The sequence below is a fragment of the Nilaparvata lugens genome, unplaced genomic scaffold, assembly GCF_014356525.2.
Source record: "Nilaparvata lugens isolate BPH unplaced genomic scaffold, ASM1435652v1 scaffold4490, whole genome shotgun sequence".
NCBI classification, from domain to species: Eukaryota; Metazoa; Arthropoda; class Insecta; order Hemiptera; family Delphacidae; genus Nilaparvata; species Nilaparvata lugens.
The window spans coordinates 10,038-25,260 of record NW_024090670.1 but is presented as its reverse complement, the minus strand read 5'-3'; the positions used below and the strand labels follow the sequence as shown (position 1 = coordinate 25,260).

The window sequence follows — 15,223 nt, the reverse complement described above, 5'->3', positions numbered from 1 at the left end:
ACCTTATAAATAGCCAAGGTATATAACACCAGGTCTGGTGTTATTTTTTGAAAATCATAACGAAATAAGAGTTAATTTATTTATTTAAGTGAGTAAATCATTGCTTTATTGTTATTGGTTTTAGTGTGAACGATAGCATCGTTGCATTTACTTGATATTGGGTAGGATATGTGGTTGCAATAAAAATACGTAAAAGATAGACATTTCAACTGTAAATATCATTAAAATATTATCAAATAGATTTTATAAGAATAATAGAATTATAATCGAATAATTTATTTTCATAACCTGACAAGTACATGAAAATAGCTAAGCCGTTGGGTTGGTCAAGCTGGTATCAATGGTCTATTCGGCTTTTCTCTATATTGAGGTAAAGTCAAACTATGAAAGTATTGTTTTAGATATGAGGATTTTTATAAAATTGCTCTTTTATATCGTGTATAGACTCTTTTATATGTGTACAAACTCACATTTTCGTAAGTAGCCTATTTTATTGAAATGCCCTAGTATTCTATGCTTCTCAGCCATTGAAATTTTTACTTGAGAACTACAGGAATCATCTTGAAGACAGGCAATAATATAATTTGTGTCAAAAACAAAAATGAAATAACACAAAAGATAGAACATACAACGATATTATGTAAGTAAACAAATTAATCTTATGTTTTTATTTTAATTGTTACTGACAAATTGACATCAAAATCTAGCAGAACATTGGCCAATTGTAAAATGCTACACTTGTACCTGCTGAAACTAAGGGCTGGTTGCACAAAAGCCGGTTAAATGTAATTAAATTATCAAGAACCAATCAGAGAAGGCCTTTTGACCTTTTCAAAAATTAAACGGTGGCCACTTATCACAATAAAAAAAAAAGTTTCACTAACCTCACTTGTTCAAGACTCTTTACAGACCTCTAATAATCACGCACACCTCTTTTAAAACATCTCTGGACCTAGAATTAAGCCGGTTAGAGATCAAGTTGAGTTATGTTTATTAGTGTTTTTGAGGTAGAAGGGTAGATTAGGGGGTTAGGTTTTAGTTTGAAATATGCTGGAAGGGGTTGGGGTACAGGTTGAGGTATTATTACGTTTCAAAGAATAATATTTTATAATAATATTTACTAGTGAGCCCCTGGCTGAAAAACTTGCTCCAAATATTGCCTCTGATATTCCTTCAATAATTGTTCTATTAAAAACAGTGGAAAGTCTAGAAAAGTAGTGTTGAGTTATTAATTGCATGCAATTAGTTGACAGCTAATTTATGATTTGTAATGATATCTTCTCAAGTACTTTCAATGATAAAAAAAGACGAAGTAGTGAGTCAATTTTGTTGGCCTACAAAATCAATTTTTAAAATTCAAATTTTTAAGTTGATTTATGAGAGCATCAAAAGTTATCGTTGAACATACAACGAACCCACAGACGGACAAAGACTCGATCCTCCAGTTAGAAGTACGAACTTGCTACACTCGTTCAGTAAATGCACTTCAAATAAAACAACACTCGACAGCATAATCAAATTCATTTTGCAAACTTGAAAGCTTCCGGATCCAGTTTACCAGTAAAATTTTTACTCACTACAATTGATCGGATTATTGAACGAATCCTGATGTCGCTCTGAGGGCTTACTTAAGGTACAATTCCTTAGTGACGAAACTAGACGCACGGTTGGAGTCGTCGTAGCTGGAGCAAAAAACCTATATATTTATTACATTCGAGGATTCGATGATTAGATATGAATTCAATACATATCGCGGTTGGAGTTGTTGCTAATGTGGTGTTTAGTCAAGTTTTTTTGACGTTTGTGTGGAATGAATGTATTTTGAAAACTTGAAGTCAAGTTTACAAGAACATTAACTTGAGTCCACTATAACAATTTAGAACCTTCTACAGGGTTTGTTGATTCAAGTACATAATATTGAACATGATTGACTCTTGGATTCAATTTGAATCTTGAAGGTTCAATCCAACCTACAAATGGGTAAATGAGATAAAAAAGTTGTCAGTCAATGTAGAATGTATAATTCCTCAACTCAAATGAAAAAGTATGATCCAGATAAAAAAGAAACCTTAAGATTAATTAGATTTTTTACTCCATGATGATATACTTTTGAGGCTATGAAAACTTGAATTCAAATATGAACTTGATTTTAAGTTTTCAAAATCGCCCATTCAACTCAACCTTGAAAAAACTTGAATTGTAGGAAACCTTGCCAATGTTAACGCAGCTTAAGGCTGTTCGGTACACTTTTTTTCATTATTTAAATTGGATAATCTTTTTCAATATAATTGTTATGATCATTATAAGAGTGAGAAAAAGTTGCAACTGAAATTTTTAAGTGGTCTAATAAGCGAGTTATGGTTGTTAACTTTCCAGATTCCGTTTCTTTTCAGATCATAAACGGTTTTGACTATATTATTAGAACTTCTCTTAAGAATTCAAAAAATGTATCTTTCCAAACTAAAACATTTTATTCCACATATTGTTCATAAATAAAAAAGAAACATTTTTTTAACCTCAATATAGTATTTTTCGCACCTAGAGTAGAAAATGAGATTTTTCCGGCTCGAAATCAGTTTTCAAGTCCGAGGCCATAGGCCGAAGACTAGAAAAGATTGAGAGCAGGGAAAAAATTTTGCCCGTGGTGCAAATGATATTTTTCGCCACACTACAGGTATTGCTGACAAAATAATAAAGAATACAAAATAAAGAATACTCGTTATCGTACCTATCTCTTGATTTAGTGGTAGAAGATTTGCAGTCAGGATTTCAGAGTATTTTAATTTTCACTTGGAATATCACAGGCGTCGTCATCTTCAAGCATTTTTGAAAATTCTGAATGTGCTAATCAACAATAAATAATTGAATAAAAATGGTTGCGAAGCAAATGCTGAATTAGTTTGATTCGAAATTCAAACTGAAATAATGGTGACTTCAGATGAAGAAAGTTGACACTCGCCTGATCTAGCAGATGACATATTACTACGGACTTCCATGTTAGCGGCTGGAAAGAGTACTCTTTCCGACCTACTTTCCGGCCTAGGCCAGAAAGAAACCTGTTTCTTATGTCAGACGAGAGTCGTCTGCAAACAAGGTCTTTCAGATCTATGTAGGGACTGGAAAACAGTTGCTTTCTGTGCAGTGTGGCGAAAAACATTTTTGCCTGTGGTGCGAACGCTATTTTTTGCCACACACAAAATAAACTATATATATATATATATATATATATATATATATATATATATATATATATATATGAGAATAGTTGTTTACAAAGCAATTCCAAAAGCAGAAGTGGAAGGTGATGGCTCTAGCAAATCTGAGGTAATCAGGAAATTGTCCAAGTATTTTTATTTTTACTCTCATTCATCTAAATAACCTAAAAGAGATTGTTGTGTTGAAGAAACATCGAATATTGAAGTGAAAGAAAGTTAACCATGAACCGAGAAGTTGAAAAACAGAGTAGAACAAGTCCAGTTCACACTGATTGTAATTAATTTTAGCAATATGAATAGAATTGAAAACACTGTTTGAATTAATTGTCTTTGTATTATAAATTGTAAATAATGTAAATAAATGTAATTGTGAATAAATGTTAATAATTGTAATAAATCTTCAAGTTCTCTCATTCAGTGTTGCCACTGTGTTGCCAGCTATGGCGGTAAGTTTAAATGTTCCAATGTCACTATCATGACAGAGATGATGTTCAATTATGTGGGAGGTTGAGTTTATACTTTTTTATTCTTTCAAATGCCAATAAGATGATATTATTATAAATGTTTTAATTATTGAATAATGAACACAAAAAATGAAACGTTTTTTGATCACCTTTCTTAGTTTCATGTTAGTGGCTGGAAAGGGTACTCTTTCCGGCATAGGCCAGAAAGAAACCTGTTCTGACTTCAGACGAGAGTCATCTGCAAACAATGTCTTTCAGATCTACATAGGGACTGGAAAACAGCTGCTTTCTGTGCAGTGTGGCGAAAACTTGTTTATTTGGCATTAATCGTGAAAAAAGGCATATTAGAACAAAGCCAATGATAATTATACTGAATGTACGTACGTATTTAAAAAACTAATGGAAAATTCTAAACCGTTTATGATCTGGAAAGAAAACGCAGTTTAGCACTTCAACAACCACTTCGCTATTAGACCACTTAAAAATTTCAGTTGCCACTTTTTCTCACTCTTAAATTGATCTTAAAATTATATTGAAAAAGATTATCCAATTTGAATAAAAATAAAAAGGTGTACCGAACAGCCTTGAGGAATTGCATCTTTTAGAGCTATTAATATCCAATATCGGGGCACTGAGCTTCCCTCGTTATTTATTTATTGATAAACAGAACACAATTTTTCAAAATGATTGGGGAAGGACTACAGGCACAGCCCAAAACTGTTTCTTCCCCGAATTTTGATTTATACATTAAAATGGTCCAAAAAGTAGGTTATGTTCCATACACTTGAATTCAGGTCGAATTTTCAGTCCAAATATTTGAAAACATAAAAGCTCTAATTTAGATTGTTTACAAACCAAATTGAATAATAAGATAACACTCACTAATCACTTGAAACTATAAAATAATTATTAATTTTGAATATTATAATATACCATGTCATGTCAACAAATCAGATTATTTTGATCGAGTCTATTAAAATTTCTAGATTTCTCAGGAGATACGGTAAGCTAATTGATTACACAGCTGATCTCCCACACAGGCACATGCATCTTCTGTTATCAACAGACGACGAAATTATCATCTGTTTTTCCAAGGATGAATTATCCTTTTCATGTCCTTCAGCGAGTTTCCCAGGGATGAGACCTAGTGCAATTGATTTTTTATATCATAAACCTACTATGTTCCAAATTTCGTGAAAATCGTTACAGCCATTCTCCAGATCCGTTGGACATAAATAACCAAATATAAAAATATTTATACAGAAATCGTTCACTTAATATAATAGGATAGCCTATTCATTCTAATATATATTTTTTGAATGATCATTATTACTCATGATTATTTTTATTACTGCAATAATAAAATAATTATTGATATATTAAACTCCTTAATAAATTATTATTCTCAAATAGGTGAATGAATAATTTCCAATCATTGAAGAAAACCCTTCTTTCTGAACAAATGTGGATTCAAAGCTTAAAATAATCTTATCAATAAGCTGATTGAAATAATTTTGCGTTGATCGAGAGCGCGAGCTTGCCACGTGTGCGTTCCATTGTTGTATGCTTGGCCAGTTCGGTGGCTTGACTTGGAGAATCTCAATTTATTTGAAAAACAATAGTGACCGCTGTTCAATTTTTGTGATTTTGTGATAAAAAAACATTTTGATAGCATACTGAATCGATCCGAACCAAAAATTTGATGACAGGTGTATCGGCACTGGACGTAGATTTACGCCGGCCTTTTTTGATAAGATGGCTTCTCTGATTGGTTCTCGTGGAATACCAGACACCATAAGTGGAAACTTAGAGGTTTACAACCATCTTTTCTACTTGAAGTATTACAAAGCTTATTAAATTTTCAAATTTTAATTGTTTGATATAATAACTTTATTATGTTAAAGTTTATTGAAAGGTTCTTTGTTGAAATGATAATAAGTTACCCCTTTCTTCTTAAGGATCTGGCAGAGATTCTTGAGTAATGAGAGGTTTTTATTTGACTGAGTTATTTTGAAAGGCAAGAAATTGGTGTGAGTGCACTTCGGTCTTAGGTGTTAACTTGTAATTTTTGAATTGATGAATGAATAAATGTATTATTTGAATGGAAAGAATACTCTCATATGAGAAGTTTTGATTCATATTGAAGTTATTGAATTGCAGGATTTCTACTTAGGTGATGCCCACATAAGCTCCAGGCCTGGACATGGGTGATGGTAAGGATGATGATGATTAATATGATATAGATACATAGAACATAAACAATTTGAACGTTTCAAAACCAAATGGAGTTATGGATGTTGAAATTAATATTCTGTTCCAGGAAGCTGTTATGAAGATTATGCGAGATAACTTGAAAGTGGATTAAAAAAGTGGAAGTTTGGCGTGATTCGAATGTTGGAAGCAGTCATTTTATTAGGTAAGTTGAAAAACGCAAATCTACCCGTTCCCAACAGTTGAAGTTGTCTTATCAATTATATAGTTTCCAACTAATCACCGTTGAAAGCAAAGCAAGATTTAATCGATTATATGTTTATATACGCTCTGGTGACTAGGACAGGTGTGGGTCTAGAACTCTGATCTCCGGTAAGGAATTCCTTACTCAGGTAAGGAATGTTGTAATACTCTCGAATGCTCTTGAGCATTCAAATCTAAAATTTTAGGTCTGCCATTGGAGATAGGTAGAATGATTATATGTTAGGTATAGTTAGGTATAGGTTAGGGAGCTATAGGTTAGTTTTTTTCAAAAAATCATATTAAAGGGAAAGTTACATAATAAAGACATCAATATTGTTAAATACATAATATTATGTATAATACTTTTCTTCTCAGTGAGAGATTTTATTGACAAACGTACTCCTCAATTACAAGAAATGCACAATATTTCAGAGAAACCTCTTAGTTTATCCGTAAGGCTAGTTTCACACTCATTCAGTTCGTTTAGGTTTGTTTTCGGCAAATTCCGATAAGTGTGAAACGGTAATTTGGTACCGAATAGAAACCGCATAGAACCGAACGCCCCTTGACTCTAATAAATTCATCAGGTTTCAATTCGTTGCTAGCGAGAGGCTACTTTCACACACTTTCGGTTCAGTTCGTTTCGATTTCAGCAAATTCCGATAAGTGTGAAACGATGATTTGGTTTGAATTCGGTACCGAATAGCAACCGCATAGCACGGAACGCCCCCTCGACACGAATATGTTTCATCATATTCGAACTTGTTGCTAGGGAAACAGGAAAAAACAAAGTCTTTTTCGCCCCACTTGGATGTAATGAGCTGGTTTTCGTGCGTCATATGGAGGCCGAAAGTGATTGTTTTCTGACCAGGCCGGTAAAATTTTTTCGCCCCACTTGGATGTAATGAGCTGGTTTTCGTGCGTCATATGGAGGCCGAAAATGATTGTTTTCTGACCAGGCCGGTAAAAGTTTTACGGCCCTAGGGCTGTAAAATAACCTTGAAGTCAGCTGATTCTGATTTGATGTGAACGTGTTTACAAAATGGTTTATGAAAAGGAATCAGTTTATGCTTCTAGAATTGAATAAGTATTCTGCAATAAGATGAACTGACTTCCGAAGTCAACGACAACAATCATTGTTGACGTTGACATTCAGATTGGCCAAATTTCAAGTGTGCTAAAACAGCTGATCAAAAAACTTTTCATCATTTGTGTTTATTATTCAAGAATCAAAACATTAATAATAATATCATCTTATTGTCATTTGGAAGAATAAAAAGTATAAACTTAACCTCTTACATAATTGAACATAATCTTTTAGGTTATTTAGACAAATCATAATAAAAATAAAAGTACTTGGACAATTTCCTGATATTCAGATTACCTCAGATTTACTAGAGCTATGACCTTCCTGTTTTGCTTTCGGAATGCCCAATAAACAATTATTCTCATATTTATATCGTTTATTTTTCTGTGTGGCGAAAAATAACGTTCTCACCATGGGCAAAAATGTTTTTCCGGCTCTCAATCTTTTCTAGTCCTCGGCCTACGGCCACGGACTTGAAAACCGATTTCGAGCCGGAAAAGTCTCATTTTCGGCCCTAGGTGCGAAATATACTATTTCGCCCCACTTGGATGTAATGAGCTGTTTTTCGTGCGTCATATGGAGGCCGAAAATGATTGTTTTCTGACCAGGCCGGTAAAAGTTTTACGGCCCTAGGGCTGTAAAATAACCTTGAAGTCAGCTGATTCTGATTTGATGTGAACGTGTTTACAAAATGGTTTATGAAACGGAATCAGTTTATGCTTCTAGAAATTGAATAAAGTATTCTGCAATAAGATACTATCATTTTATTTGGATGAATGAAATACAAATAAAATATTATAAACTATTCAGATTCGATTTTCAGAGTAAGATAGGACTTCTAACCTCAACTTCCGCAGTCGACAATAACAAGCATTGTTGACATCCAGAATGCCCAAATTTCAAGTGCGCTAAAACAGCTGATCAAAAAACTTTTCATTTGGTGTTCATTATTCAAGAATCTAAAGATTCATAATGATATCATCCTATTCTAAACCGCCCACATTAAAACATAATTGAACATAATCTTTTAGGTTATTTAGACAAATTGAAATCTACCCAAACCCAGCTGAAGTATACTACGTTTATTACTAAACCTGGTGGATAATTCTGGAACTACTTGAAACTATTAAAAGCAACCTATTTTTTCGGATATGTTATTCATTATCAAAATTTTGGAGCAGAATAGTTTTGGGCCATGCCTGTTGTTCTTTCCCGATCATAGTTATATGATTTGTAATTGTATCCACTGAAAATTAAAAAAATAAAGATACTTTACAATTTCCTGATATTCAGATTACTGTACCTCAGATTTGCTAGAGCTATGACCTTTCAGTTTTGTGCCTAATAAACAATTATTCTCATATATATTGGTTTATTTTTCTTGTGTGGCGAAAAATAGCGTTCGCACCACGGGCAAAAATGTGTTTCCGGCTCTCAATCTTTTCTAGTCCTCGGCCTACGGCCTCGGACTTGAACACCGATTTCGAGCCGGAAAAGTCTCATTTTCGGCCCTAGGTGCGAAATTACTATTCCGGCTCTCAATCTTTTCTTGAAAACCGATTTCAATCCGGAAAAGTCTCATTTTCGGCCCTAGGTGCAGAAATATACTATTACACACGCTTGCCTTTTTTGTTTTTATTTCAACCTGATGTCACGATTATCTGTTTCAAAATTGAAACATGATTATCAAGTCAAAATCATATGGTCAATACATTTTTTTTTAGTTTACAGGAACATTTTTTTCTCAATGAATAGTTTGCTAAAAAAATATTAAATATTCACTACTAGTAGTTCTGTGAACAGTAGACCTCACGCAGTATTCTCATCCACAAGTACCTGATTGAAATTATAGACCTTATGGAAATACAGCAGTAGACTGGCTCTTCCACACATCTGTATAATCACTTGTCAGCTGATTTATGATGAATAATTCTATAGTCTGATTTTTACTCTAATATTGGCGTATGAAGGAGGCTCCTTTTTCCTTTTATATTATCCTTGAAATGCAAAATTTCCAAAAACCTTGTATATACGTCGACGCACAATTAAAAAAGGAACATACCTGTCAAATTTCTTGAAAATCTATTACCGCGTTTCGCCGTAAATGCGCAACATATAAACATTTAAACATACAAACATTTAAACATACAAACATTTAAACATTAAGAGAAATGCCAAACCGTCGACTTGAATCTTAGACCTCACTTCGCTCGGTCAATTAAAACTCAGGGACAATTTTTATTTTTCCACGAATATTACATGATTTCATCAGTGGAGAGAAGAAATTAAGTTTATATACCATGTGTCAAAACAAGGAAAAAATTTTCATCTCTTTTCTGTATAGGGCTACTTGTAATATGAATATAAAGAAAATAAAATCTCAGTACCCTTTTTTTGAAAAATTTTATCACAACATGTTTTGGACATTTATGCCATTTTCAAGTGATATGAAGTAAATAAATGAATACTACTGGAAGATTCTTATTTTGATCATATGTTAGTGTATTCATATGTTTTTATGAACTAGGACTTTAAATTTTGGGTTTAAATTCACATGATTCTATCAAAAAATGGGTTATTGGTCTAATTGGATTAAGTTTATTATTTTATCTCTGTTTAATTTTGCTGCTTTATAAATATGAAATTCTTCTTTGACATTCAGTTTTCGACTTTTATTACCATAACTTATCTTGCTGTACATTTAAATTTGATTTCTTTTTTATCAGTTCGAATGCATCATTTGTTGTCCTATAACCTAGAATGAATTTATTTTTTGTAAAGGTTTTTCTTATAGCTTTATTAAATATTGAGTTATATGGAACACAAATAATATATTCTTTATTTCCTACATTTCCGTGATTATTTTGAGTTCTCTTCTGTACCTTATTAATTTTCCTTTTTGTTTGTAAATCATTCTATCAATAGTTTTGGTATTATATCCATTTGTTATTGCCATATATTTTATTATTTTCTTCTCTTTTCTTTAATTATCTTTTGACATGGGAATATTTATTAGCCTGTATATCATTGAATGAAAGTTGAACTTTGCCATTTTGTTGTATCTAAAAGTAATATTTTAAGTGAATCATCATAATTATTAAAAAATAAATTATATTGCTACCGGAACTTACAACTGTATGATACTTAGCTGATATCTAGCTGAATCTAGCACAGTAACTTATAACTGTGTATAGATTGATGATAGAGATCAATCTCACGCCTGATGATGTTGACACCCTACATGGGTAGTATAAGAGTTCATTTGCTCAAAAAGGTGAAAGATCTCAACAAATAAGGATTATTTATAAGGAATTAAATATTTGAAAGCAGATTATTTGAATCTGGAAGGAGGGGAATAGAAAAGTTTCTGTGATTCTAAATTGTAGAATACAGTATCTAAGCCTATGGTATTCTTTATTGATGTTAGGTACTGGAGTCAGGCTTCATGATTATCAGCTCATACTTGATATACAAATTTTCTTGCTATCCTTTTTGTAAGATTTGTCACTAGTTTACTTTTTCAAGGCATCTTGTAGCACGCTTCAAGAAAATACAGCTTGGAAATAGTGCTTTGTCAAACAATTATTGTAGATCACTAATATTCACAAATCTTGTTTTCATAGATTGTGTAAACTAACTCGAAATGAATTTCACTAAATCTAGTCTTTCTTCTGTTAATTAAATTTAAAATGTAACATATATATGTTCTCCAAAATTGAAAGTAGGCTATACATTTTTGACAATATTGAAAAGTCATCGCTTATTTCACTTTCGCTTATTGTATTTTCTTATAGAATAATGTTTTCCAGGTTGAATGAACTCACCATCTTGGAAATCTGATATTTCTGGTGCCGAAGTCAAGATGCATTCGTCCCAAGAAGTTGAAGACGGAAGCCTCACCAAGTCCATCGCAACTACCTCATCAGTTGAAGATAGTTTCGAGCCATGCACCAAAAAACAAAAACTTTCGTGTAAACATATCGGTCTTGAAAAAGCTTACGATTTATTCCCATTTGCCAAAAATGATACTTTGAGTGGAGATATTAGTGTAAAATCTGTAAATATTCAATCTGAGCCCAACACAGAAATCGTCAATGATGGACAACATTGTTTCAAAGAAGAAGAATCTCCAGAAGATATCAATAACCACAATGAAGCCGATACTGAATTGAATTTAGAAAACAACAAGTCATTGAAAGAACTCTATGTTTTAGATGAATCTAATGGTTTTGATGATGGTGATGCAGAGGCATTATCTGATTCATCAAGCAACCATTCGTATGACATTCCTGATGATGAGATTGAAGCATTACTTGAGGAGGGAATTGGTGATACAATGATTAAAGACCAACCAAGGAAACCTTTGCCGTTCAAAAATGATTCTCTTAGAGAAAAGCTCATTAAACTTGCTAACCGAGTTGGAATGCCACTTTCTAGCTCTGTCGAAGGAAGTAATGTTGATAAAATTCCAAATCCTGATTCTAACAACTCAAAAGATACACCACCTCGAATATCTGATTGTGAAAATAGTTCAAATGATATTTTAAATCCTGATACTAACAATTCGAAAGATGATCCACCTCAAATATTAGGCTGTGGAAATAGTTCAAATTTAAATTCAGATCCAAATTCGTTAGATGTTGGATTACATAATTATAATTCCAAAGACGAGAATGCAGATACCTCTAAAGTGAAAGGTGAAACAGCTGATCTTGAATCAAGCAAACCAAAGACAAATAATATTGATGATGAAGAAGAGGAATGCAAAGTATTTAAAATAATTGATGATGACAAAAATGAACTAGAATATGAAGTTAGACCAAAGTTTGTCCTTGAGGAATTGGAACAGAATCATTTTGATCTTCTACCTGAAGGTTGGGTAAAGCTAACTCATCGGAGTGGAATGCCACTCTATCTACATAGGAAAAGTCGGGTATGTACATTGTCCAGACCATACTACCTAGGCCCAGGAAGTAATAGAAACCACAGCATCCCTTTGGAAGCCATCCCTTGTATGCAGTATCGCCGGGCGTTAGAGAAAGAGAAGCAGAAGAAGGAAGAGATGGCAGAGACAAGTAACACGGATGTATCTAATTTGCTGGCAGCCGGCAAAGGTCCTTCACCTCTGCTGCGGTGTGCTCGTATTGAAACGGTTGAAGAGAATCGTGCTTACCAGTCTCTTAAACATAAAGAAGTTCGTGACTACTGCTCCAAGCTTTTCCGTTTCAAGTCAATCAACTCAGTCAGGTACAAGTGCTGGGGAACACGCAAACTGATTGCTAGTCATAAGGAAGCTGAACGATTGCAGCGGCCCACTCTTCCCAATGGCACAAAACTGCTCAGGTTTGAGATACGCAATGCGGATGGCACTCCTACTAATCGGCCACAAAAAGAGTGGATCATGAATCCGGCTGGTAAAAGCTACGTCTGTATTTTGCACGAATATGTTCAACACGCTCTTAAGAGTCAACCCTCCTATGAATTCAAAGAATTACAAAATCCCTCTACACCATACAGTGCTGAAATATCAATTGATGGCATATCGTATGGAAAGGCGTTTGGGACCAGCAAGAAGCAAGCAAAGCTGCTTGCTGCCAAGGCAGCACTTGAAATACTCATTCCAGATATGAAATCGAAGATTGATCCAGATGCTAAGGCTACTAAAGCGCAAGGAACCGATGCTCATCTTTCAATATTTGATTTGATTCGCATAGAAGATCCACGTGTTATTGAGTTCAGTAATAAGACAACTGAACCATCTCCCTACAAAATGCTGCTAACGTGTCTCCAGCGGAACCACTCATTGCCAACAGTCAACTGCAATTACGTTGTTAGCAAAAAGGAAAAAAAGCGGAATGAGTTTACAATAACCGTGGGCGGCCACTCGGCAACTGTGGTTTGCAAGAACAAACGCGATGGGAAGCAGCGTGCTTCGCAGGCTATTCTACAGGCTCTGCATCCTCATGTCACCACTTGGGGCTCCCTACTGCGACTCTACGGCAACCGATCAGTTAAAAACATCAAAGAAAAGAAGCAGCAAGAGAAGGAGATCACTCTTCTTCAAAGTAAGGCTTCACTCAATAAACCGAACTTTGCCATTCTCGCCAAGCTCCGAGAAGAAATGCAAAAGCTGCATGATAAGAAGAACCTACTCCAACCTATTGGAAAATTTGTGCCTCCTGATGGTGTCAGCGTTTCAAGCTTTTCATCGTCTGATCTTGATAAGCTCGACCTTGGCTCCAGTTCCACATCACCACCAGCATCCAGCATTGCACCAGCTCTCATCAGTATACCAGCTCTCAGCAGTAAACCAGCACTCAGCAGTACACCAGCAAGCTCGGACTCACTTCCTCTGTTTGTCAAGGTACCACAACCGATTGAAGTGGTGAGTAAACCAATTTAACAGCTTTCAATTACCTATATGGTAAGAACTGGTTGAATAGGATATGAATACGTATAGCTTGATAACATTTATTTAACGTATATTAATTTTTTCATTCTCCTTAATTAAGAAGTGAAGACTTGATTATACTTCATATAAAATAGTGATTACAGTATTATTCCATACTCGACGAGTATATTTGAAATAAGATTGTTCGTATTTAGCCTATAACTCAATGATAGGCAATGGAATATGTGAATTATAGTGTTATGCTGTTCTATCTTCCAAAAACGTGTTCTAGAATGATATCTCACATGCGTCTAGACTAGAATGAGCAGCTCATCTACGAAAAATAATATTTTTTTTTAAAGGACTTTCAACGGAGGTTGGTTACAATAAATAAATATCAAAAGTTGTTGATACCATTACTCACGCAAATCAAGTAATCATTAAACTAATTTTCAGTAGAGATGTTCATTAGCCTCCTATTCTTTAAAGCTTCCTTTGATTAATTTCTGATAATGAAAACTATTGAATAGATTTAAATCTGAAAGTAAAATTCCAAATTGTTTTATTCATTAGATGAATGGATTATTTTTGAGCTATGTGAGCTGTTATTCCAAGTGCATTACATTAGGCCTTCAATGATTAAACATACTGTTCATAATTGTCACACATTAAAAAAGCTTTTTGAAAAATTTGAATTGCTAAATGTGTAGGCCTACTGCTATTTTATAGTGTCTTCGTTATCATATTATGCATTTAGTCCTATTTAAGAGTAGGCTATTAATTTACAATAATATAACGTTATTTGGAAAATGAGACCCATACTTGATGGGACCTAATATTTTCTCATTATTCAATTATAAAATTATTTGTTATAAATTATTATTTTAAAATAAAAATTGAACCAAAAAATTCAAGCTTTTTGAATCTGGTTAGCCTGCTACATCTATATATAATAAGATAAAAATTGGTTTATACATGTGCAGGATAGGAAATACACAAATGACGCATCATCACGTCTGAACTACTGAACTGATTTACTTGAACTTTTGCGTAAAGTTTCTTAATTTATCGAGTACTATTATAGGTTTATTTCCATTTTACTTAATTAAGTATGGTTATAATGATTGGAGCAAATTTATTCAATTTGTGATACAAAGTTTACGTAAGACAAAAGCTTAATCAAATCTCTATTGTAAATTAGTACAGTTCTGAATACTTACAATATCAGCATGAAATTATAAAAATAAATTCAAACTATTTGTGCTTTAAACAAACCCTTGCGGAGCAGGGTTACCTGCTACTTACATAATATTTCTGATGTTATAATGCACAAGAAATAAGCTATTCACTAGATTTTTTCTCAATAGAATGTTCTGTTGTGCCTGAAACTCATATAGACCTACATAGAAATCTGTGTTCTATGTCCTAGTATTTACAAAAAAGTAAGAAATGCATGTCGTCATAATTCATGCATTAATTTTCTTAAATGTTGTTATAAATACTATTTGAAACCATTAAAATAATTTAATAAAATTAATCATCCTGATTCGTTCATAACAGTTGAAATTAGAATAGCAGCATATTATCTCCCTCTTGTATTATATAAATATAT

The 15,223-nt window shown here is 33.4% G+C and overlaps 1 protein-coding gene across 4 annotated transcripts; it reads left to right on the top strand.

Annotated features, from left to right (window-relative positions):
* The first annotated feature begins 343 nt into the window (after positions 1–343).
* On the top strand, positions 344–14,915 carry LOC111060328 (microprocessor complex subunit DGCR8). Of its 4 annotated transcripts, none has more exons than XM_039444382.1 (3): positions 344–640; positions 6,000–6,095; positions 11,030–14,915. In XM_039444382.1, exon 3 carries the CDS (start codon positions 11,035–11,037, stop codon positions 13,621–13,623), a length of 2,589 nt encoding a protein of 862 aa, XP_039300316.1. In that variant the 5' UTR covers positions 344–640; positions 6,000–6,095; positions 11,030–11,034; the 3' UTR covers positions 13,624–14,915. The 4 variants fall into 4 exon arrangements, with proteins under 4 accessions (XP_039300316.1, XP_039300317.1, XP_039300319.1 ...); XM_039444383.1 differs by lacking the exon at positions 6,000–6,095 and adding an exon at positions 5,840–5,892 and having other exon boundaries at positions 346–640; XM_039444385.1 differs by having other exon boundaries at positions 346–640; positions 5,840–6,095.
* The last annotated feature ends 308 nt before the right edge of the window (positions 14,916–15,223 follow it).